Source organism: Trifolium pratense, linkage group LG2 (genome assembly GCF_020283565.1).
Source record: "Trifolium pratense cultivar HEN17-A07 linkage group LG2, ARS_RC_1.1, whole genome shotgun sequence".
NCBI classification, from domain to species: domain Eukaryota; kingdom Viridiplantae; phylum Streptophyta; class Magnoliopsida; order Fabales; family Fabaceae; genus Trifolium; species Trifolium pratense.
The window spans coordinates 20421571-20444607 of NC_060060.1; the positions used below are offsets into that span (position 1 = coordinate 20421571).

Here is a 23037-nt window from a genome sequence, read left to right on the forward strand (position 1 = left end):
AAATTTACACTCACTTATAAATCTATGTTCGGATTATCTTCCATTTACTATGAGACTCTTTAACAACTAATTAACATTTTTATGCATTCTATATTTTTACTCATTAATTGTATTAGTTGAAAAAAATAAAGATATAGTACTATTTTCTTCTGAAAATTCAGTTTTTAAAATTAATAGTGCATGAGAGCATGATTAGTTTTTAGTTGTTTAACAAAGTATACCAACCACGAACTATGAACTAATTCTTTAAAATAAAGAGATTCGTTTAAAAAATTGACCTCAACATACTTGAGAATCATCTTAGTCTTCTTAGTCCCTCTTAGTCCTCTATATACATTGTCGAAAATCGAACTCATAATCACGTACAAGAGACTTGGGACCATCTTCCAACTATACCACACTATGGTGGATCAGTTTTAAATCATTATAAAATGTCTCCCCATTCATATAATTTGTAGCAAGAAAAGTAACAACATATCATAATCCATGTTTTGTATGTAGTGTGTAACATCTCATTCAAATGATTATCAAAGGGAACACTCCAAGTAAACAAAAGCTGCACTTTCCTTGGGCCTTGAGAGTACTATGTCTCTTGATGCCTCAAGATATCACTTTCTCTTCTTACAAAGCAATCTCATTACTCATCAATGAGTAAAGAACACAAAGAATATCTTTATTCCTTTTCTTTATTAAAGCAAATTCCCCTCTCCTATCTTTTTAAATTCAAAAAATATTCCTATTTATTTCACACCCAAATTTACTCTCTTCACACCCAATATACTTGAGTAATTCAATCACTCTAAATTTACCTTAGTCTACACTCAAAGAACCACAACTTCAACCTCAAATATCAAACAATTTTCCTTATTTCCCTCAAAAACAAAACTTTCTTATTACCTAAGATGTCTTTACAAGAACAACCAATGCAGCAGCAGCAACAACAGCAGCAACAGCAACCAGTTCAAGTCTATCCAACCACTGTCACATACCAATCACCACCTGAACCTGACCACCATTCTTCAAATGGATCATTTGGGTCAGTATTTGTTGTCTTAGCCATCATAATAATAATTTCTGCTGTTGCTTGTTGTCTTGGAAGGTTTTGCAGCCGTCGCGGTAGCGGTCACAGTCAGAAACATGTTAAGCAACAAAAGCAGCAGAAGCAGAACAACCAACATAACTCGCGTCCAAAAGAAGTTGATATTGAATTTGGATTCGACAAAAAAATTGCCGCTTCTAAGCCTATGAGTAATGGACATGGCCATGGAGGAGTTAGAGTTCAGAAACCAGTTTCTCATGGTCATCATGATATGAAGAGTTTTGAAATAAAGCTTGGTCCTCCTCCTCAAGGAAAGTATAGGCCAGGTCCATAATGGGGTTAGAAGAGATGATTATTATGTAAACATGGTTCTTTTTCTTAATTATTGCAACCATTTCACCACTATAACATTTTGTGGCTATTAATTTTCTCTGCTTTTCTCTTTTTCTTAGATTTGAAGATGTATGATGAAATGTATAATTATCTTTTCTACTTCTTTTTTGCATGCTAATGTTTTATTATAAGATTATGAAAAATGTTTTTGTATTCTCTGCCATATGGCTTTGTGAAAGTAAAGACAATGTAAAACATGTGGAAATAATTAAATTTTAAATTAATGTACAACAACAGAATTACTCGAACATAAATTCAAAATGGAAAACACAAATCGTAGTTTTTTATATACAAACTCAATGTATCATTCAAAATGTGCTATAAGACACTCAATCTTCAATCATATCCCACAGTATAGTATAAGATGTAGTACAAATTTTCAATGTTCCCTGCTATAAAAAAAATTTGGGGAAACAAAACAGAACAAAATTTGAAGAGAGATAGAGAAGGAGTTTTGTGAAATTTGTACTTCTGGTTTCTAGAGAAAGAGTTTGGTGAATTTGTGTTCTCAACAAGACTTGTTATCAATATCAACAGTGCTGTTTTAGTTTTGGATAGGTCTAATTTGTGAATCACCACTTGAAGTGTGTGGCGGCGGCACAAATGTAGATCTAGACATGTCTCCTGAACTGTTTTCTGTGTTGTACATATCAAATTCAGCAGAGTCACCAAAACTTCCATTAGCCATCCTTTTGAATTTCATTAAGTCTTCATGATACTTTTCAGAATCATAAATTCTGCTCTGACCATACTTCACCCCGTTCGATAAATCATATAGTTGATCTCCACTGTCCAAGGCTCTTGCAATCTGATTAAAAACAAGTAAATGATTACTAAATTGTGAATGGTTTGAATATTATAAATACATATAATTATGATGAAAATAGTCCATGTTTAATGGCTTAAATTTTTCATGGTACCATATAAATTTGTGTTTGAATTTTCTGTGGTTGCAGAAAACCCTAGAGTTGTTTCTCTAAATATAACTATCGTAAAGTTCTATAAGTTCGAAATTAGATCGTCTACACCTGCTTTATGGTGCAACAGCTGTAGGGATCGTTAGATTTAGAAAGATAAACTTTATCTCCCTAAATTAAAAGGTCCCTACTCCCTAATGCACCGTAAATTCTTAAAACAAGATAGGAATGACTTGGTAGTGTTTTCACCTGAACCATCCGCGGTCGTTTTGGGCCAGAATGCCGAACACATGCTGCAGCTGCTTCAATCATTCTAACCATTTCACTGTCAATATATTGTCGTTGAAGTCTTGGGTCTACTAGTTCACTAAAGTCGCCTGTTTCAATTGCACGAACGAGAAGTGGACGGGCCTGTGAAGATAGAGGGAAAAAATTCAAAGGACATGTTAATTTTGTGAAATTTCAAACGAAAAAGAAAAAGAGAGAGAGCAGTTGAACAAGTTAACTGTGTTCATGATCAACATACTTTGCAATTAAGGCTCAATTGCAATTTTGGTACCCTTAATTTTTCTCGCTCACAGGATTTTGGTCTCTATTTAAAATCTAGTTTTTTAGTCTCACTCAGATTTTTGGTTACAAAACTGATGTGAAAAGTATTTTGCCAAATCACCACTTTTTGGTAATGAACATCAAAAATTTTAATTTTAGAAAGGAGTGATCAATTTTCCGAGCAAGTGAAAATAGACGAACAAAATTACAATTAAGCAAATATATAACGAATAGGGTTAAATACATCTTCGGTAAATTAGCATTGTAATTTCTACTTGAAATTAAGATGATGATTGATGAATGTTTTTCAACTTGGAATTAAGACTTCTAGTAAATAAGGAAATAGTTCATACATACCCACTCAACCAAACTCTCTTCTCCCACAGGCTGTGTTGAATCAACAGGTTTCCTTCCAGTTATAAGCTCAAGAAGAACAACTCCAAATGAGAAAACATCTGATCTATCCGTTAGTTTTCCAGTCGTTGCATACTCTGGAGCCATGTAGCTGCAAATTGATGGTAACAAATTTGATATTACTCGTAATTTAGTGCACAAGGATTTATATTTAGAGACAAAGGGAGAGTTAATTTTAATCACATAGGAAACCTACCCAAAAGTACCCATCACCCTAGTTGATACATGAGTATGAGCAGCATCGGTTAATTTGGCAAGTCCAAAGTCTGCAACCTGGGTTAGAACATGATTAAATTACAATCTAGGACTTCAATTTATAAATAAGGAGCCATGAAAAAATCAAACTAAAAATGTATATGCATAATATACCTGAGCCTCATAAGCATTGTCCAAAAGTATATTCGATGACTTAATATCTCTGTGAATAATCTTTGGGTTGCCTAGATAAATAAAAAATAAACTTTAGCATTACATTAAATACAAAATTACCTTTCAAATATTAAAATACTAAATTGAAATAAGGAGCATGTAATAGAAAACATAAACCATAGCACAATGCTATCAATATATACATATACTTACAGCCTTCATGTAGATATGCAAGGCCCCTCGCAGCACCAATTGCTATCTTCATCCTCTTGGGCCAATCCAAAACATTCCATGCACTTTCTGAGATCATGACACACAAACAGCACACATATAAGAAACACTTCACACACAAAAAAACACATCATTTGATATTTGGATCCCCCACAGGAAATACATGGTGCAGTATTTGCGGAGACCATTAGATCTAGAGAGAAAAAAACTAAATCTAAAGGTCTCCATAGTTGCTGCACCATGCAAATCTATTTTCGCTCTTAATTTATCTAAAGAGAGGGGAGAAAGTAAAATGAAACTCACGTTACCATGCAAATGTTGATCAAGATTTCCATTAGGAACAAACTCATAAATGAGAACTCTTTGTTGCTCAGATATACAATAACCAATCAACGATACCAAATGTCGATGATGAACACGACTAATAGTATCAACCTCTGCTCTAAACTCTCTTTCTCCTTGACCACTACCAACCTTCAACAACTTAACTGCTCCAATTCTACCATCGGGTATTGAAGCCTTGTAAACACGCCCAAAACCTCCTTCTCCTATCACGTTTTCACTTGAAAACCCGTTAGTAATTTTAGCAACATTTTCATAACTAAAAACTATTTGGCCACCACTAATTTGTTGTTGTGTTGTGTCTGAAGGAGTTCTCATATGTTGCATTGCACCTACATTGTTGCTATGACTATATCCAAAACCCGGTGACTCTACATAATAATGCACATCTGCAAAAAAGTTAATTGCACAAGTCAATAATATTAATAATTAAAATAGCAAAAATGCTAACAAGTAACAACAAACTCTTTAACACTATGTATGAGTATTGGACAACGACACAACATTATACTTGTGATTACATACATACAAGTACTTTTTCACAAATTATTATCAATCTTTATGTGTTGACGTCAGTGTCATGTCTGGAGGTTGTGTCTGTATCGGTATTTCATAGAATTTTAGCACACTCTTTACAATATTGACGATAAATTATGTACAAAATATTAATTTAGTACTTTATTACCTCCATTCATTTGAGGTTTCATATGGGGTGGCATACCATAGAAATTCCCTCGTCTTTCTTTTCTTTTTAATATGAAACAAAGAATGAATGCAATAAATGCGAGAATAAAAACTGCTGCTATAGCAAAACCAATGTATTGTCCTATATTATCATTGGAGGAGGGCTGTTTAGATATAGAGTTGTTTTTGGAAGGAGGAGAGCTTGGTTTTGAACGGGGCGGTGAAGGACGATTTTGCAGCGGGGGAGGACTAGTTTTGGAAGAGGGCGGAGGTAAGGACGGAACTTGAGGAGGGGAATTTGATTGTGAAGGAGGGGGGGAATTATTGCCGACCGGTGGTGGTGGTGAAAATAATTGAGGCGGTGGAGACAATGTCGGTGTTGTAGGCGGTGACGATTTAGAAGGTGGAGGTGAAACTTTTGATGGAGGTGGTGAAGAATGTGGCGGTGGAGATTGCTTTTGTGGCGGTGGTGATAGAGAAGGTGGCGGTGCTGTTGGCAACGGTGGTGGAGAATTTGATGGTGCTTTTTCTGGAGGAATTGGGTCCTCAGATGGTGATAAAGATGAAGATGGAGACGGGGCAGAATCTTTTTCAGAATCCCTTTTTTTTAAATTCAAAGAAAAAGACGTTCCATTTGACTTAGTTTCATTAGCCATTTCTGAATTTATCAAAAATTTAAAATCGATATATTCTCAGAAATGGCTAGAAATTGAAAAACAACAATATTGAACTTTTAGACCATTTTTGAGGATTTTTGTTTTTAAGATCCAATACTCAAATCAGAGAAACAAACAAAAACAATGTAATGGTATTGTTCAGAGAGACAAACAAAAACAATGTAATGGTATTGTTCTTGTTTGAAGGATGAAGCTTAATCTGATGATGAAGTATCCAGCAAATTCATTGATTTTGGGTAACAGAATTGCCAGCACAAACAATGCAACAAGAAAAAGAGAGATGTACGCGTGTGTCTGAAATATGAGAAAGATAAATTAATGATAGTAGTAATTATTATTATAATAATAATAATAATAATAATAATAATAATAATAATAATAATAATAATTCTGAAAATGAGTCATTATAATTCCTTAAACATTATGTGTTAGCACTTAGCATTATTTTAGGTAGTTGGTTTCATGTTTGTATAGATCCATGCTCCTTTTCGGTTGGGTTTGTTAAGGAGCCAAGTATCACTCTTTTTCTATTGTCTCCAACTAAACCAACTTTGGTCCTTTACATAACAATGTCTTACATATTGGGGGTTGGGGTACATATGCTCACATTATTGGAAATGGACTTTAAAGACTAGTTATCCTTCTAATTAATAAAGTTTTCTTCGTTATAAGTTATTGACCAAAAAAGAAATTTTTTACATGTCTTCAATAGTAAATCCTTTGTACTCCTACAAAAATAATAATTTATGATCCTATATTTTTGTCTTTGCTGAAAATTTCAATTATGACCCCAAAATAGTATAACAAAATTGCAACTTGAATAAAAATCAAGTTATGCAAGGTTCCAGCAACTATTCATTGATGGAGTAAAGTTGTTCAACTTTCAAACAGAATGAAAGAAGTTAGAAACAACTGATGAATAGGTCATAGTTAGTTTTTTAAGCTTACACGGTGTATATTTGGATGATTAGTGAGTTTGATAAAATTACAGTGTCACTGTGATTTTGTTGTAGCTAGTAGCTACAGAGAGTAGTTTTTACCAAAATCATGGTGTCGCCGTGATTCAGTCAGTCTAGATGTCAGTCCAAATATGCACTCAAACACCTAAGTAAATGTTTGTCATAAAATAAATCAAGTTGTAAGGTACTCCAAACATACCCTTACTTACAACTTATTTCTACCAATCAAATAATTGACCCTGCTACCAATCTTACTCTTTATTTAAATTACCCTTTTTTTTTTACTACTGTCCTAGTGGCCAACGCATACACAAATAAACAGGGAGTTGAAAGGGGTGTCGTGGGTTCGACCCCCACACACCCATACTCATGTCTCCATTAGTACTAACCACTATACTCCAACATGAGGGACAAAAACGAATGAGAGGAGAAAATTGGACAGACGAGCACGTCCATACTAGTATATATAAATATAATATCTTATCATATTTATAAAACTGTGGTATGTGAATTATCAAAAAAAAAATATGTGGTGTGTGAATTATAAATTGGCCCTACTCTAAAAAAAATTGGCCTCCACCCTGCTATGTGGACGGAGACAATTTGAGTGATCCAGTTTCTTGTCTTTTACTATAGTGCTTTGATTACATATACATTATCATTTTTTATTTAATTAAATAAATGAGTAAATTACATCTCTCTTTTCTGGAAGATAGATATAATATACTATCCACCCTCTTTAGTTAATATATGCAGTCAGGTCCATTTAATTTAAAACTTATTCTGGTATGCCAAAAAGTTCAACATTATTTTGAGGCTAAGGTTAATTTATCAACCACATTCCTCTACCACCGAGGAGCCTTTAACATATGGCAAAACTGTGAGTAATTACACAAAAGCCCAAAAGGGGAAAATACTTCAGAAATGTGGTGATGTGGGCTTGAGGTTAGAGCTAGTGCTCCGGTACACTAAGAAGTCACACATTGTTTGTAAGTTGAAGTCAAGGATAATTTATAAACACACACAATCACTCCTCTACTCATTGATTCTCATTTTACAAAAGACAAAACTGTGAGGGCGTGCCCAAGATCCAAACGCAGACAATAACTCGAAAATGTGGTGTTGCGAACTTGAGGTCGGAACATAATTTTTTTTTTTGAAAACTTGGTATCCGGCCCTAAGACTGACTAATCCAAGGTCGGAACATAATTATTACATTTATTTTAATCAATATTTTAAAATAACTAATATTAGTTTGTCATATTACAATTAACCTTTCTGCTGTTATTGTGTGCCGTACTTGTCCTAAACTTTCATGCTATGATTACTGGATGTTTCTAAACATAACACTACTAGAAAAATTGGTTTGAGCGTTGGCCAAAATCCTACACTGTTAAGAGGCCTACATTGGATGACATGCCAAAATAGAAAGAAAGAAAGAAACCAAAAAGTCTCTTACCATTATAGTCCTCTGGAAAAATCTTTCCATTCATGTCAATCATTGGTAGTACAAACCATAGCTGGCTTAGTATCCTTTCTCAGTCTCCCTCCCAACAACATCGAATTCCTTCTGAAAAAACAGGTCAGAGATTTATTACTCACAGTTTACTTAAGGTTAGCAGCACCAACTCAAAAAGTAACAGATGACAAGCCAATATTAAACACAAAATCAAGCAGAAAGATCGAGTAAATATGAGAGGTGGAAACAAAAGGCACTGATCAAATAATGAAAATAGAGAAAGAAATAGTGTCAAGTCTTAAATTCTGCAATATCCCAAATTAATCAAAGCATCATTGACTACTTGCATGTAAAGTAGCCTGTATATGTTTGATACATCTAGGACAGAGATTCACTCAAATCTGAATGGCTACATCTTGATTCTTAAGATTCCAAATGAACCCAATCTAAGCAAAGATAATCACACATCAACTTTGCCTATTGATGGATAAGCTTGGGAAGTTACAATGATAATAAATATACTCTAGTCCCATTCAGAGACACACATCAACATTACACTAACACACAATAGTTAAGTATAAACAACAAGTAACAACTATAAATAAATCAGTAAAGGATTGAGATATGTGCTTTCAAAGAAGGAAAAATGCTTACATTGATAGAAAGAAAATTTGATGACCAAGTAAGATCCAGCAGTCATAGGAGTAAAACAATCCAGTTACTTTTGCAGTATGAACATAAAACAATGTGAGAGTAAACCCAAGACTCTGCAACATGAAATACAGTTTTAGACTTCCGATAATAGTAATAGAGTAAGAAGAAAAAGCAAAAAAAAAAAAAAAAAAAAAAAAAAAAATTGATCGTATCATTAAGAGTTGGGAATGAAAAGTTCTTATCTTCAGAGAATGATTGAAAGAAAAGGATTTAAAAAGAATAGATGGCCATTTGTTTGTGTGATTCTAACAAGGGTAACACTAACATGTAACACTTCTATTTCTTTCTTTCCTGAGAAACTGAAGTCTCCTCAATTGGAAATGATGCATAATGAAGGCAATAAGCGCCTGGAGTTGTGCCCAATGCCACGGTATATCTACCTCTCAAATCACAATTTTCAATCATGGCATTTGACAAATGAACTTAATCCAATTATTCACTCAACTGACTCTACATATTGTACATGCTTGCATATCTCATAAGAACAAAAACAAAAAATCTCATCATCACACAAACCAATATAAATTTGTTTTCCTCAGTTAATGGATGATTTGCATAGTAATGGTTTATAAAAGAATATAGGACGTCATCGCACATTCTTGCACAAGTAGTAAGTATTCTTATTTTTGGAAACATTAGTCCAACGAGCGAAAGTCTTGTTAAATAATGAGGATAGTAACTAGAAAAAAAATAGAGATGCATTGATCGTGCATTAAAATATCATATACAATGAGGAGGGATTATGGCAAGCAGGGGGTATCAAGGTCATTCAAGGATCCCTCCCAACCAGTGACAACGGGAAAATGGAACAGGGTTGATGAACTTAAAATACTAGTATCAAGATTCAGGTATGATAATAAGCCATACAGAGATTTAACATTGACAAAGTTTTAATCAAGAAACATAGAAAGTACTAACTTTAATTAGATTATACAATTGAAGACAAAAAATAGAGGAATTGATAAAAAATTACACAGAGAAATTAAGTTCAGTTAAGCAGAAAAATGACTAGAAATCTCTTATTAAGATATTATTATTAAGCAGAAGAGTTTAGTGTGCAATATGTAATGCCATTGATCTGTCTTTTATATGTTAGCCAGAAAACACAAACATTTCTCTCTATGACCTAAACTAGTAAATGAAATTTACTAAAATAAACTATCAATTTAGTCATTAAATTATGACTTCCTCAATAAGTTGTCTCTAAAGTATATAAAATCCATCAATTTAGTCCCTTTTTTTCAGTCAATTAGCCTAGTAGCTAGAAATTCACATCTTGAGGTGAATAAGTGGAGAATCTCGGGTTTGAACCCCCGCTCCTGCATATATAATGTGATGTCCCAACTAACAGACACATCAATTTAGTCGTTCTATTAAGATGTTACGGACTAATTTGATGGATTTTTATATACTTTAGGAACGAAATTGAACAATTTCATATTTATCTTTATATAGTTTATGGATTAAATTGATGATTTATTCAATTTACACAATGCATTGCAGAGAAAAATAGAGTGTGTAAATATGGGATGATAGTGCATTAGTGTGTCCTAGCAACAATTACCAAAAAGCAATAGAGAGATCACATTCAGCTCCAGCATGTAATCAGTAAGAACTGAGGAAGAACAAGTTTTGACTTGGTGAACAGAAACTGAAGCGCAACGAGTTGAATTGCTGAATATTTCAGAACTAAAGAAGTGATTTGAAAGTAAAGAAGTGGTAACTAACCTAGACAACTTCTGGCTGATGGGATTCGCAGAAGAGGGGAGTTTCGACGGAGAAGAAGGAAGAGAGTAGAGACTACATGATTCGGTTCAGCTCCAAGTTCGACCGAGTTCAATTCCATATCAACTCATTTTTACGGATATGGATTATCTGCAGATAACCGTAGTTAAAACTCAATCATTGAATTAGAATCAAGACATTTTTTGTGGCTATGGCGGTGTGGTTTGGTTCGATTTTGAGCATAAAAGTCATCTTAATCGCGAGATAAAAATACATGTGGTTCAGTTTGGTTCGGTTGGTTTTTAAAAAGTCATTCAAACCAAGTCAAACCAAACCAATGCGGTTAGGATTGGTTCGGTTTGTGCGATTTATTAAGATATAAAAAATATTACAATATTACCAACTTGTTACAAAATAAACAAAAAAATTTAATTTATTTTATTGTTTACATGATATACTATGCATACATGCATATTCAAAAATTGCATATACATTAAAACTTATTTATAATTTATAATATCAACAATATAGTTATGGACTAAATGTGGGTTTACATTCAAATTGGTAGAGTACATCAATCGAAGTCATTACATATTCAATTTCGCTAAAAACTAAAAAGGATGAATTTGCGAACAATCTCACAGCATCTGAGTTAATAGCATAAAACAGCTTAATGTCTACAAATATGACAAAGCATACAATTGATATAACAAATTCAAGTGTCTGGAATAGTCATGCCTTCGGATCTGCAACATTGATGACTCTAAACTCATTGAATCTGCACTGAATTTGGATCAAAGTGAATCTGCAAATCTGAACAGAACAAACACTCCGCACTAAGACGGGATCAAACAACACCAAAGAAAGAAATCACAAAGGAAAAACTCAAATAAAAACTAAAATTATGTGTAAACCACTTATTTAATTGAAAAAGAAATAAAAAACGATCAAGAGGAGTGATTCCGGATCAAAATTGATCCTAAATCACCCCTTTCTAATGGATGAATCAAGAAAAAAAAACAAAAAAGAGAGTAGGGTTTGAAGAATGTGTGGCGGCTGCTAAGAGGCAGAAACTATGTAAATATGTTGATTGCCACTAGTTGATAGAGTTAAATTAGTTATTGCGGTTTTGTTCGGTTTGGTTTTATGAAATAAAAACCGCAAACCAAACCGTGCGGTTTAGAAGAAAAATGATTCGTGCGGTTCACACAAAATGCACTTTTTTGCAGTTTTCGGTTTGGATTGGTTCGGTTTACGATTTTACTTTTGGATTGGTTCGGATACGATCACCCCTAATTAAATCTGTGTAATTTGATTTAAATCAGACGGTGTATAATGCACCGGCATGGAATCCATATCCATTTCTTACGCAAACTTTTTTTTTTTTACAAATACTCCGACTCTTTTAAAATTACGTAATTTAAAAATAAAATTCAAAATAACATAATTTAAAAGTAAAACTTTTTTATGTGAATAGATTTGGCATGTTCCGTTAATAGTTACGATTAGAGGTGGAAATAGGCTAGGCCGAACTAGGCTTTGCCAAGTTTGAGTCTGGCCTGTCAAAAAATTGAAGGCTTGAGCCTGGCTTGTGACGCGCCTATCATAGGCTTATCTTTTAGGTTTGAGCCTGACCTTTTGAAAGTCTAATGTGATCTGTTAGCCTGTTTAAAAGCCTATTTCACATAAACATATTTAAATAAAAAATAATATTTATTTTCAAATATGCTTATGAACTAATAAATCAATTTCCTTTTGATGTTTAATATGATATGTTAGAGACTTTGACTATATATGTCATCATATTTCAATTCTAGTTTATAATGATACATTATATATGTGAAAAACTAATGTCGATTAATAAACTTAAACTACTGAAAAAGTTAATAAATTTATAATTTAATCAAAGTACAAATTTTAATATATAAATAATAATAGTAGTAAGAATATTATTCATATTAATTTAAATAGGTCGGCCTAATAGGCTAAAATGCTTTTTTAATGGCCTGCAGCCTGGCCTATTTAACTAATGGTATGTTTGGTAAAAATAAGCTATAAGCTAGCTGATAGATGATAAGGTAGGTGATAGCTGAAAAACTAGCTTATAGCTGATAGCTGAAAAACTAGCTTATTGAAATTAAAGTGTTTGGTAAAATTAGCTTTTAAAGTGGTTATTAAATATAAAATTACATAATTGATAGTGGGTAGTTTATTTTTTAGAGCGAGTAGTTATTAAATTAAAGGGTAAAAATGGAATAAAGTGTAAAAAGCTATAAGCTCAAATGCTACTTGAAATAGCATCTGAAAAAAATCTATAAGCTAGTACAAAAAGCTTGTTACCAAACATCTCTAATTTTTTGAAACAAGCTTATAAGCTCATATAATAAGCTATAAGCTAGCTTATTTGTGTTACCAAACACACCCTAAATAAGCTTATAAAAAAGCACGGGCGTGCTCTATTTAAAGAAATAAGTTGATCTAGCTTAAGCCTATGTAGGCTAGGCCTTAAGACCCGGTAGGCCGATCTGGCCTGTTCCCACCTCTAGTTACAATGATATTGATCTTGCCATATCAGAAGGATTGTTGTTGGAGAATGTTAGGTGATTGCGAAGGAGGGAATGTACACAACACATTCTGACGTTCAACTCAATGTTCGGCATGAGAAGGGTATATGTAGTCTCCAATGCAAATTAAAGGACATCAATGTGAGAGTGAATCTCGCGGCCTTGACATTGATGGTTGTCATAATAACGGCTGAAAAGTCATGATTGACAATAAATATCATATATTATAAATGTCAATCATTTTGATGTCGATCGTTATAGAATTTCAGACCTTTGTGGTTGTTGGGAAGGAACGTGTGGCTCTAGGCCAGCGTGTAAATGGGCCGAGCTCGACGCCAAGTTTGGCTCAGGCCTAGTTAAGAACATAAGACACTCAAGTCGTTAGTCTCATGCAATAGAGTGATGACTTGAAGTTGCTTCGTTGTTAGATTCATGTTGCCGAGCTTGAAAAGGTTAAAATGTCTTAATGTCAGACTTTAAAAAGTGAGCATGCCTTGATGTCGTGTATATTGACTTAAGATCTCTTCGAGAGGATTAGTTGTCAAAGATCTTAGCGAGCGGATGGCTAAATCACCAATTTCATAATGTCGATAAAAGTATTTTAAAATTCCATAATTTTTTTTTCACCACCAGTTGAATCTGGTTCGAGGGTCAGTTATGACATCAAGTGGTTCCAGCCCCCTCCTGATCGCAGTTGCGGGGGATCGAATCGCGTCCTCCCTACCTTCCGTAATTTAATTTAACTTTCTATATTTTCAATTACTCAATTAATTTGTCATGAAGACTAATTTAAAGAATGGACTAATATTTTATTGAGATTGCATATATTAAATGGTTTTTTGGCAAATCAAAGGTGTTCTCTGCGCGCAACTGTAGAGACTAATCCCCTCGAGATAATTGAGATCCATTTAAGGGGTTGACATCTCCCAACAGATGCTTCTTCATACGCACCGGCTGAAGATCGAACTCATGACCAAATGATTAAATAACTCAAGTGTCTACCACTTATATCACACTATATTGGTTATTAAATAATTTTTTGATGCAAAGGCCAAAGAAAAATAATATAAAATATTAATAACGATCAATGAACAAAATATATAAAGACGAAGATATAAATTTCATCAAAAACAAAATAATTAATTACAAAGTAAAGTCACTCATATAAACCAAAACGATCACGTTGTCATTAAAATAATAGTAAAAGAAATATTTTACTTTTAACTTCACTTCCAAACAACTAAAATTTTACCGTCTCAAAGTTGACTATTAACTTTGTCATATTTACTAAGGTGACTACTTCTCTACCTTCACATAAATTGAGGGTAGTTACCCTATGCTGATGTGACACCAATGAAATTCATCCATGTGTATTTAAGTCAAACATAATTAATTTTTTACCATAAATTATTTTGACTACTTTTATTTTCAATTAATTATATTTTATGTTACTAGTTTTCTTTAATTATATTTTAGACTATGTGTAAATATAATTAGAATTAATTTGATCATTGAATGCTTGTTTCTAAACATTATATATTGATTCTAAAATATCAATGTTATTAGTAAAAAAAAAAATCAATGTTATAGGCTCGAAAAAATAAATATATATCAATGTTAGTTTAAATAAAAATAATAAGAGAACAAAAACAACAAAGAAAAAAAAACTAATATCTCTAATTTAAATATACAATTCCACTTGTACATTTATTAAATGAAATCAATTAATGCTTCAAAAAAAATCAAATCAAATAATTTATGCTATTCCGGTGTAAATACTCCCTCCGTTTCAAATTACTTGTCGTTTTAGAAAAAAAAATTGTTAACTATCTAAGTCACTCATGTAAATTCCAAATATTTAGGAGTAGTCGAAACCGTAAAAGATTTATATATTTGGAAAATTAAAGTTCGTCTTCTTATAATAGTCGAACCTTTTCATTTTGATCGGATAAATTTCATGTAGACCGCACTTGTGATCGGGCGAGCTCCCGTGTGTATGTTTTCCGACAATGGTCCGACCTTTCTTTTAGTTCAGATGAACTATTTATATTTTTACTTCTAAACAAGTTCAAGAATTAGTTCGTCTTCCTAAAATAGTTGAACCTTTTCATTTTGATAGGATAAATTTCATGTAGACCGCACTTGTGATCGATCAAGCTTCTGTGTGATTGTTTTGCGACAATGGTCCGACCTTTCTTTTAGTTCAGATGAACTATTTCAATTTTTACTTATGATCAATAGTTAAACCCTAAACCCTAAACAAGTTCAAGAGTTAGTTCGTCTTCATAAAATAGTCGAACCTTTTCATTTTGATCGGATAAATTTTAGGTAAACCGCACTTGTGATCAGTGTTTTAAAAACCGGACCGGTCATCGAACCGGCGAGGGTACTGGGTCACTGGTTCATTGGTCGAACCACCGGGTCACTGGTCGAACCGCATGACAAACCGGATTAAACCGGATTAAACCGATGGAATGAACCGGTCTCTATGATAAGACTATATAGTTATTAAACCGGTTGAATCAGATAACTCGGTCTTTAAAAAAGTATAAAAATATGAAAATTTGAAAATTTCATAAAAAGAATGCCATAAATTCTATAAAACAAGGACATATACCACTAATAATAATAAATAAATTTTTATATAAAGAATGTCATATACAAATAAATTATGTTTATAGGTTTTAAAAGAATAAATAATAATTGTATATCTTACCAAAAAAAATTGTATGTCAAATATACTTGATTTATTTTTATTTGGTTAAAAAGAAAAGTAGTCTTTTTATAATATTTTGAGCTATTAATTTACCTAGTTTTGTTGACCCAAAAGCCCAAATAAAAGCTATAACCCTAAAATTGAAATTTCATTACTCCTATTACACAACCTACTTGCACAACCGCTCTATCTTCTCTCTTCCTCCATCTGTTACGTTTTTTCTTTCTTTTTTCTCTTTTCTTTGATTCTTTTCTCCTCACTATTTAGCCAGATCTTTGTTCTTTCTTTTCTTTCTTCTTTTCTCTCTCTCTCTCTGTCTTTCTTTCATCTTACTGATTTTTTTTTCTTCTTTCAAACATGCCTAATATTGATTTTGTTAGCCAAGGTTAGACCTTTTCGGTGATTGATCTATGGATTTCAGTTCATGGGATGATATTGTTACTTTCTTCTTGGAATATTCAAATGGGTTAATAATTTTGAGCAAGCATTTGTTTCTTTTCTATTGTTATTAGTTTTGCCCTATCCAATGTTACTTCTTGTTATGCTTTGGATATCAAGTGAAATTTGTTTCGTTTCAAAACAATTTCATCCGTTCTGCTTGTTGTTTACCGTAACAAAAAAAAAAAAACGTACAAAAGAAAGAAAAAAAATAGAAAGAAAGGAAAAAAAAAACGTAAAAAAAAAAAGCATAAAAAAAATTTAAAAAATCTGCCCGCAAATAAACCGGCCGGTTCAAAAAACCGCCGGTTCACCGGTTTTTCCGGTTTCCACCGGTTCATTCCGGTTTCCACCGGTTCATTAGCATGTCCGGTCCAACAATCAGACCAGACCGGTTTACCTCCGGTTTCTGGTTCAACCGGTTCGACCGGCCGGTCCGGTCCGGTTTTTAAAACACTGCTTGTGATCGATCAAGCTTCTGTGTGATTGTTTTTCGACAATGGTCCGACCTTTCTTTTAGTTCGGATGAACTATTTATATTTTTACTTCTGATCAGCTAAACCCTAAACAAGTTTAAGAGTACGTTACTTGATATACCTAGTCTCTATTTCCTTTTATGGAAAGGCAAAACAAATAATTTTTATTTATTACTAGATCATTCCTTACAAAACCCGTGTCTATTGCATATTGTAACCCGAGTAAATTGTGAAATACCCCTTGAAATTTTAAATTCATCAAATATCCCATGAAATTTAGAAATATGCAAATACCCCTCCTGAAATTTTAAAAAGTCAATCAAATTGCCCCCTGGCGTGGACTTTGACTGGTAGTACAAGGGGGCAATTTGATTGACTTTTTAAAATTTCAAGGGGTATTTGCCTATTTCCAAATTTCATGAGGTATTTGACGAATTTTAAAATTTTAAGGGGGTATTTGACGGTTTACTCATTGTAACCCATTACATAGTGCAATTAATTTGATTCATTTGAGTTTTGAATTTTCAATAATATAGTAATAAATATTGAATCATATTCCTTATTAGTCAACAATCATAAATCAAATTCTTCTTAACTCAGTGGCCAATCAAGTGGATCAATTTTCTTGATTACATTCTCCTAATTTCGTTTTGTCTTCTCTAAACTATTTTGTTTTCAATTTTTTCCCGATATGGACAACCAAAGAAAACAAAAACAAAATGACGATGAATAGGAATCACATTCTATGACATAACAGGAAAAAATAAGGAAAAAAAAACAGGAAAAAATACGCTAAAAACATAACATCTAAGAAATTGAAAATCATAAGTTTTAGAATCTTGAAGAAATCCGGTAGATCGGCGGCGAAGGCTGCAGTAAAGATTGACATCGGATAACACAAAAGCGGAGGAGCCGTAAAATGCTAACATGACGGTGGTGGAGGCTGCGGCAGAGATTGAAAGCATTAAGAAGAAGAAGAAAGTTTTTTGACGATAAGAAAAAAACTTTTTTTTTTATGCGAAGAAGAAAGTTGTTTGAGACGTAATACAATTTGAAGAAGAAGCAAACAAATCAAAAGTAATTAGGTCCAAAATATAAATTCATAGAATATAATACATAAAATATAATTAAATGAAAATAAAAGTAGTCTAAATTACTTTGTGGTAAAAAATTAATTATGTTTGACTTAAATAAATGTGGATGAATTTCATTGGTGCCACATCATCATAGGGCACCTACCCTCAATTTATGTGAGGGTTAATTAGAAAAAACCATTTACCAAACACCTCTTGATCAACTAAGGCGTAATTTAACCATTTTGTTTCCTTATAATTGATTTTAAAAGTATTTTCAAAAGTATATAAAACTGCTTGGTATATGCACGAATTCAAAATACCCTATTCATACACTATCCATTACTACTACTATGGAGAAGGATCCCCTACAGTGTATTATTTACTTAATTTTCTCTAATTTTAATCACAGATGTGAGATGTTAAATTCTCCTTGTCTTCTTTTTGTATTTTTTAAATTTTTTATTGGAAGGCATAATCTCACAAGAAAACTGCTAACGGGAGATAATCGACTCCCGGTACCATCCCTTGATTGGTCCCACGTGATTAGTGAGCTGATTCGTGCAGATTTAATTTTATACTGATAGCGATACTTAACATTAATTAAAAATGGCTTACTCCCTCCGTCCCAAAAAGAATGACCCAGTTGACCGAAACACGCATGCCAATGCATAACTTTGGCGACTAATATCTTTAATTGTATAATAGTAAAAATTATAAAAAATTGATATTTTGAAAATACTCATCGAGACGAATCTAACAACATCTTATATGTTAATATTTATTTTTATTTATTAGTAGAAAAATATGGTCAAAACAATATATATGAATAGTGCATATATTCAAAATGGGTCATTCTTTTTGGGACGGAGGGAGTAATAAACAAGATAAATCTTTGAAAGTCAACAAAGTTAGGGGTTGCTGAACTTGGAAATACGTGAGTCAAAACATGGATTAGGAGAACTATTGATTCGTTGAAGTTTAATAGGTCAGCGTTGGGCTTGGCTACCAAGAAATGAGAATCAAATCCCATCTACACGTGCTTGTCTACATTCACATTCAATATTCACGATTCTGCGATACTACTTATAATCTGTATTTTAATAGATACTACTCCATTGCATATGAGACTAACGATTTGGGTCTTCTGTTCTTAACTAGGCTTAAGCCAACTACACCGTTAATCCCAAAATATAAGACCTCATTAATCATATATGTTTGTCAATGCATAATTTTGATTACAAATATATTTAATTCTCTATTAGTAAAAATTATAAAAAATTGATATTTTAAAAATACTCACTCAAAACAAAATATATTAATAGTGCATTTAGTCAAAGAAAACCTTATTCATTGCATGATACTTTTTTTTTTTCTCTTTCTAAATATAGAAATAGAATCAATATAACTTTTGTCCTGATATCAAAATATTAAATAATAATTGATCAAATAGAAGAGAATGAGATGGTGTCCCTTGCTAGTGGTCGATGATTTTCTCTTCTATTTGATCTATAAATTTGAAAGAAAGTAACACCATCTCATTCTCTTTAGTTTTTCATTTAATTCTTCTATTATTTGTTATATTGAATACAAAATATTGAACTATTTGAAGATTACGAATTTTTGGATAATGAAATTTTAGATGTAAACAAATTTCAATCTAACCTTTTTTTTACCACCAGTTTAATCTGGTTATTTCAATCTAACATATAAAAATTTGGTTGGACAAACGAACATACAATAGTATTCTACACCTAAAACTCTTACATAATTTAGAAATCAAGATTAATTATAGTTTATATATAACATTTACATTCTTGAACCTATCAAAAGGCCTTTTACAAAGGCAGAGGTGCGCTTTTGGTCTAAAACAAACAATATCATAATATGTCTTATGTACTATCTGAGAGTGAAACAGAACGGATAGAAATCTTAAAATTCGATATCCAAACAAGACCATATTTAAGCGATATGGTTCAATTATGCATCCCATAAAAAATAATGTCTAATGTTCACAAATTCTAGCTCAACTGACAGAAAATGTCGAAATTGCTAGTGTCGGACGTCTTGATCGGAGTTCGAACTCCGATCACTCCACTTTGTGTGTGTGGGTTTTCAATGGCTTTGTAATTTCATCTATCAATAAAAAAAAGTCTAATTCAAACGTCTAGCATTGATTTTTTTTTTTTTTTTACAAAACGTCTAACATTGATTTAAATCTCAGTTTATTTCAGTTCATCCAAATTCAATTTATTAATGAAAAGAATCACCACCAAATATATGTTTTTGGCTGACACTTATTGTGTAACAAATTGACCACGATGGAGGAACTATTTAATAAAGGGATCATAACTGATGTTATTAATAAGTTTTGTGTGTTATACTAGTGCATATCGGAAAGTCACGCATCTTTTTTTCGAATGTCCGTTGGCTTGTAGCTTATGGAACGCTATTTATGCCTGACTCGACTTTTGTGCTGCTACGCAAGAAGTTGGATCGGCGCACTTCATTGCTTTTGGCGAACCCCTTAAAGCTAGCAAATTTAAGTAGGTGAGACAATTGGTTTGGTGTGCTACAATCGTTCTAAGAAATGTAGTGGATACTGAATAGGGTTAAACACTTTTCTTGGTTTTGGTTTGTTAGTAGGAGTGAAAGAAATTTATATTATTCATATACCAATTGATATACTACTTTAGATTATCTTAAAAACATCTAAAACTTTTTCTTGTATTGATTGAAATACCCTTTGTACTTTCTTTTATAGTATAATACTTTTTCTTATAAAAAAAAACAACCAGAACACATTACAAAAGTGCACTAAACAACTTTTATGTTATTTTAACTTTAATTTTAAAGTAGGTTTAAACCCCTAAAAAATTGGATCAAACTCAAAGTAACCTTTATACTATTCAATTTATTTAAGAGAAATTTTTCGGTACACATATTATGTGGATATGTATCAGTACATTTGTTAAGGTGAGTAATTATAATTAATTCACAAATAGTATGAACTTTTCAGAAATTGTTTTTAACCAAATACAATCATTCACGTAAGCGTGTCCCGGTACATATCTATATAATATGTGTATTGGTGTTCATCTTTATTTAAGTACTTATACTTATCAGTTACATAATTCACAAGTGTTAACAAGTGTGCACCCACACTTATTTACCAAGTCATCAATGAGATCTTCAACCACGACCATATCATAATCCATTAGATAACCCATGACGTAAACTATTATGCTCATGCTTTTTTTAATCCCACACCAACTCAATAAATCATATTTTAATACTCATTAATTTCAGCATTATTCTAGATGAAATTTTTAAATAATTTTATTTCTCACACATTTTCTCTCTCATTTTGTTTTACAATCTTAATTATTTATTTATATTCCTTCACCAACACGAAAAATCACTTTCTTAATTTCAAGCCGTTATTGCCAAGGAACTTCACTTCTCGAAGGTGAAACGAAACTTCTCCGCTTCAACAGTTTGAACATACAAAACGTGTGAATCTATCTATTCAATAAAGGAAAAATCCCTTTTTCACTAGAAAATTATTCAGAAGACCAAATAAAAAATCAAACATAACTCTTTTTTTAATAGCCTCCTCAACTCACACATATAAATACCTAACAACCTTCTCATTTTACTCCTCACCAATCTTCAACTCCAACCACTTTCTCAACAACAAAAAAAATAAAACATAACTCTTTCATCTTTCAGTTACTCCAAAAAAAAAAAAACGCAAAAGCTTTCATTCACAATGCAAAGCGTTTCAGTTTCATCTCTCAGCGAGGTTTCTGGAAAGTTCGAAAACGATTTCTTTGCAAAGCTTAGAATCGAAGACGAGAAAATCGAAAACGAAAACGAAGTTAAACACGAAGAAGATGAAGTAGAAGAAGAAGATGAAGATGATGATGAGTTTACCTTCGTTTTTGCAGATCCTGATGGTTCACCGATTTCCGCTGACGATGTATTCGATAACGGTCAGATTCGTCCGATTTTTCCTATATTCGGTCAGGATCTTGATCATTTCACCGACGATTACGATAACGAATCTGGAAACCGTTCACCGGTGAGAAAAATCTTCGTTGAATCGGTTTCTTCATCAGAAACTGCAACCTCGTCGAGTTCCGCGGCGGCGGAAGGAACATACTGCGAATGGAATCCAAAAAAAGCAGTGAAGAGTAACTCAACAGGATCATCTAAGCTATGGAAGTTACGCGATCCGAAATTAAGAAGTAACAGTGACGGAAAAGACGCGTTCGTATTTTTGAATCCGGCGAAGGTAGAGAAAACGAGTTCTAGTGAAACGAAGAACGTTAATGTTGTTGTGAAGAAAGTGAAAATGGTGAAAGGTAAAACGACGCCGTCTGCACATGAGAAACATTATATGATGAGTAAAGCGAGGAAGGAAAGTGATAAACGGAAATCTTATTTGCCATATAGGCAAGAATTGTTTGGGTTTTTTTCTAGTACAAATGGATTGGGATTGAGTAGGAATGTTCATCCTTATTGAGAATATTTTTTATATGATTTTGAGTTCATGTAATTGAATTCATGTTCTTTTATTGATTTAGTTGTTGTAAATGTTTGATGAATATATATTGATCTAACTTTTGAAATTCGTATGAAATTTTATGTATATATTATATATTTGTTGATACTTGATAATATAGCATTTTCAGTCACAAAATAGTTGCATGTAGTATATATTAATAGGATTAAGAACCAAGATTAAACAATTGCATGTATATCTTTTCTTTTGAACAAACGAAGAGATTTGAAAATAGTTTTCTTTTTGTTTCTTTTTGGTTGTTGAATGAAAACAAATAATATAGTATTGAATTAAGTATGACTCAATGTTCATCAAATCAGATACAAGAGTTGACCCAAAAAAGGGAGATCTTAGCTATCCACACCCCTTTATAGTTTATGACCCTATCTTCATCTAAAAGTTTTTTTTTGTAGAAGCTAAATTAGCCCTCCTAAATTGGCACCAGAGAGAATCGAACCTCAGACCTCAAGATGAGCACACTCCCAAGTCCCAAGTCAATACCAATGCACCAACCCAAGTGGGTTATCTTCATCTAAAAGTTGTCTTCTCTCCTTGTGAATTGCTCATAATCTCTCATGTTCTATAGGAAAATATTTTTGGATAGTTTGTTTTTGGACAAAAAGGAGGCATTAAAGTTGAAAAAGAACATACATCCTAACTAGGGTGGAGTTTAGTGAAAAATGTCTTCTTCTTCAACTCAGGACGATTAACTCGTTAAAGTTTAAGCTCAC

The 23037-nt window shown here is 32.5% G+C and overlaps 3 protein-coding genes across 5 annotated transcripts; 2 read left to right on the plus strand and 1 right to left on the minus strand.

Annotated features, from left to right (window-relative positions):
- The first annotated feature begins 732 nt into the window (after positions 1 to 732).
- LOC123908300 lies at positions 733 to 1447 on the plus strand. The gene has a single exon (XM_045958904.1). The coding sequence runs from the start codon at positions 903 to 905 to the stop codon at positions 1371 to 1373; it is 471 nt and encodes a 156-aa protein (XP_045814860.1). The 5' UTR covers positions 733 to 902; the 3' UTR covers positions 1374 to 1447.
- Positions 1448 to 1656: 209 nt separating this feature from the next.
- On the minus strand, positions 1657 to 10649 carry LOC123908299 (proline-rich receptor-like protein kinase PERK12). Of its 3 annotated transcripts, XM_045958901.1 has the most exons (11): positions 10476 to 10646; positions 10312 to 10362; positions 8688 to 8800; positions 8034 to 8144; positions 4221 to 4643; positions 3895 to 3981; positions 3682 to 3752; positions 3509 to 3585; positions 3256 to 3403; positions 2599 to 2760; positions 1657 to 2240 (listed from the first exon to the last, which is right to left on the minus strand). In XM_045958901.1, the coding sequence occupies exons 4-11, from the start codon at positions 8074 to 8076 to the stop codon at positions 1977 to 1979; spliced, it is 1275 nt and encodes a 424-aa protein (XP_045814857.1). In that variant the 5' UTR covers positions 8077 to 8144; positions 8688 to 8800; positions 10312 to 10362; positions 10476 to 10646; the 3' UTR covers positions 1657 to 1976. The 3 variants fall into 3 exon arrangements, with proteins under 3 accessions (XP_045814857.1, XP_045814856.1, XP_045814859.1); XM_045958900.1 differs by lacking the exon at positions 10312 to 10362 and having other exon boundaries at positions 10476 to 10649; XM_045958903.1 differs by lacking the exon at positions 10312 to 10362 and having other exon boundaries at positions 8034 to 8141.
- A 10862-nt stretch (positions 10650 to 21511) lies between these two features.
- Positions 21512 to 22267, plus strand: LOC123904352. Its single transcript, XM_045954029.1, has one exon. The coding sequence runs from the start codon at positions 21512 to 21514 to the stop codon at positions 22265 to 22267; it is 756 nt and encodes a 251-aa protein (XP_045809985.1).
- Positions 22268 to 23037: the final 770 nt, after the last annotated feature.

Bases quoted from the DNA above. Each gene is read 5' to 3' on its own strand.
- LOC123908300 (XM_045958904.1), top strand. From the start codon at position 903: ATGTCTTTACAAGAACAACCAATGCAGCAGCAGCAACAACAGCAGCAA.
- LOC123908299 (XM_045958900.1), bottom strand. From the start codon at position 8,076: ATGATTGACATGAATGGAAAGATTTTTCCAGAGGACTATAATG. The intron at 3,982-4,220 runs GTAACGTGAGTT...TCATGATCTCAG, and splicing joins TCTTGATCAACATTTGCATG to AAAGTGCATGGAATGTTTTG. The intron at 3,586-3,681 runs GTATATTATGCA...GTTCTAACCCAG, and splicing joins ACAATGCTTATGAGGCTCAG to GTTGCAGACTTTGGACTTGC.
- LOC123904352 (XM_045954029.1), top strand. From the start codon at position 21,512: ATGCAAAGCGTTTCAGTTTCATCTCTCAGCGAGGTTTCTGGAAAGTTC.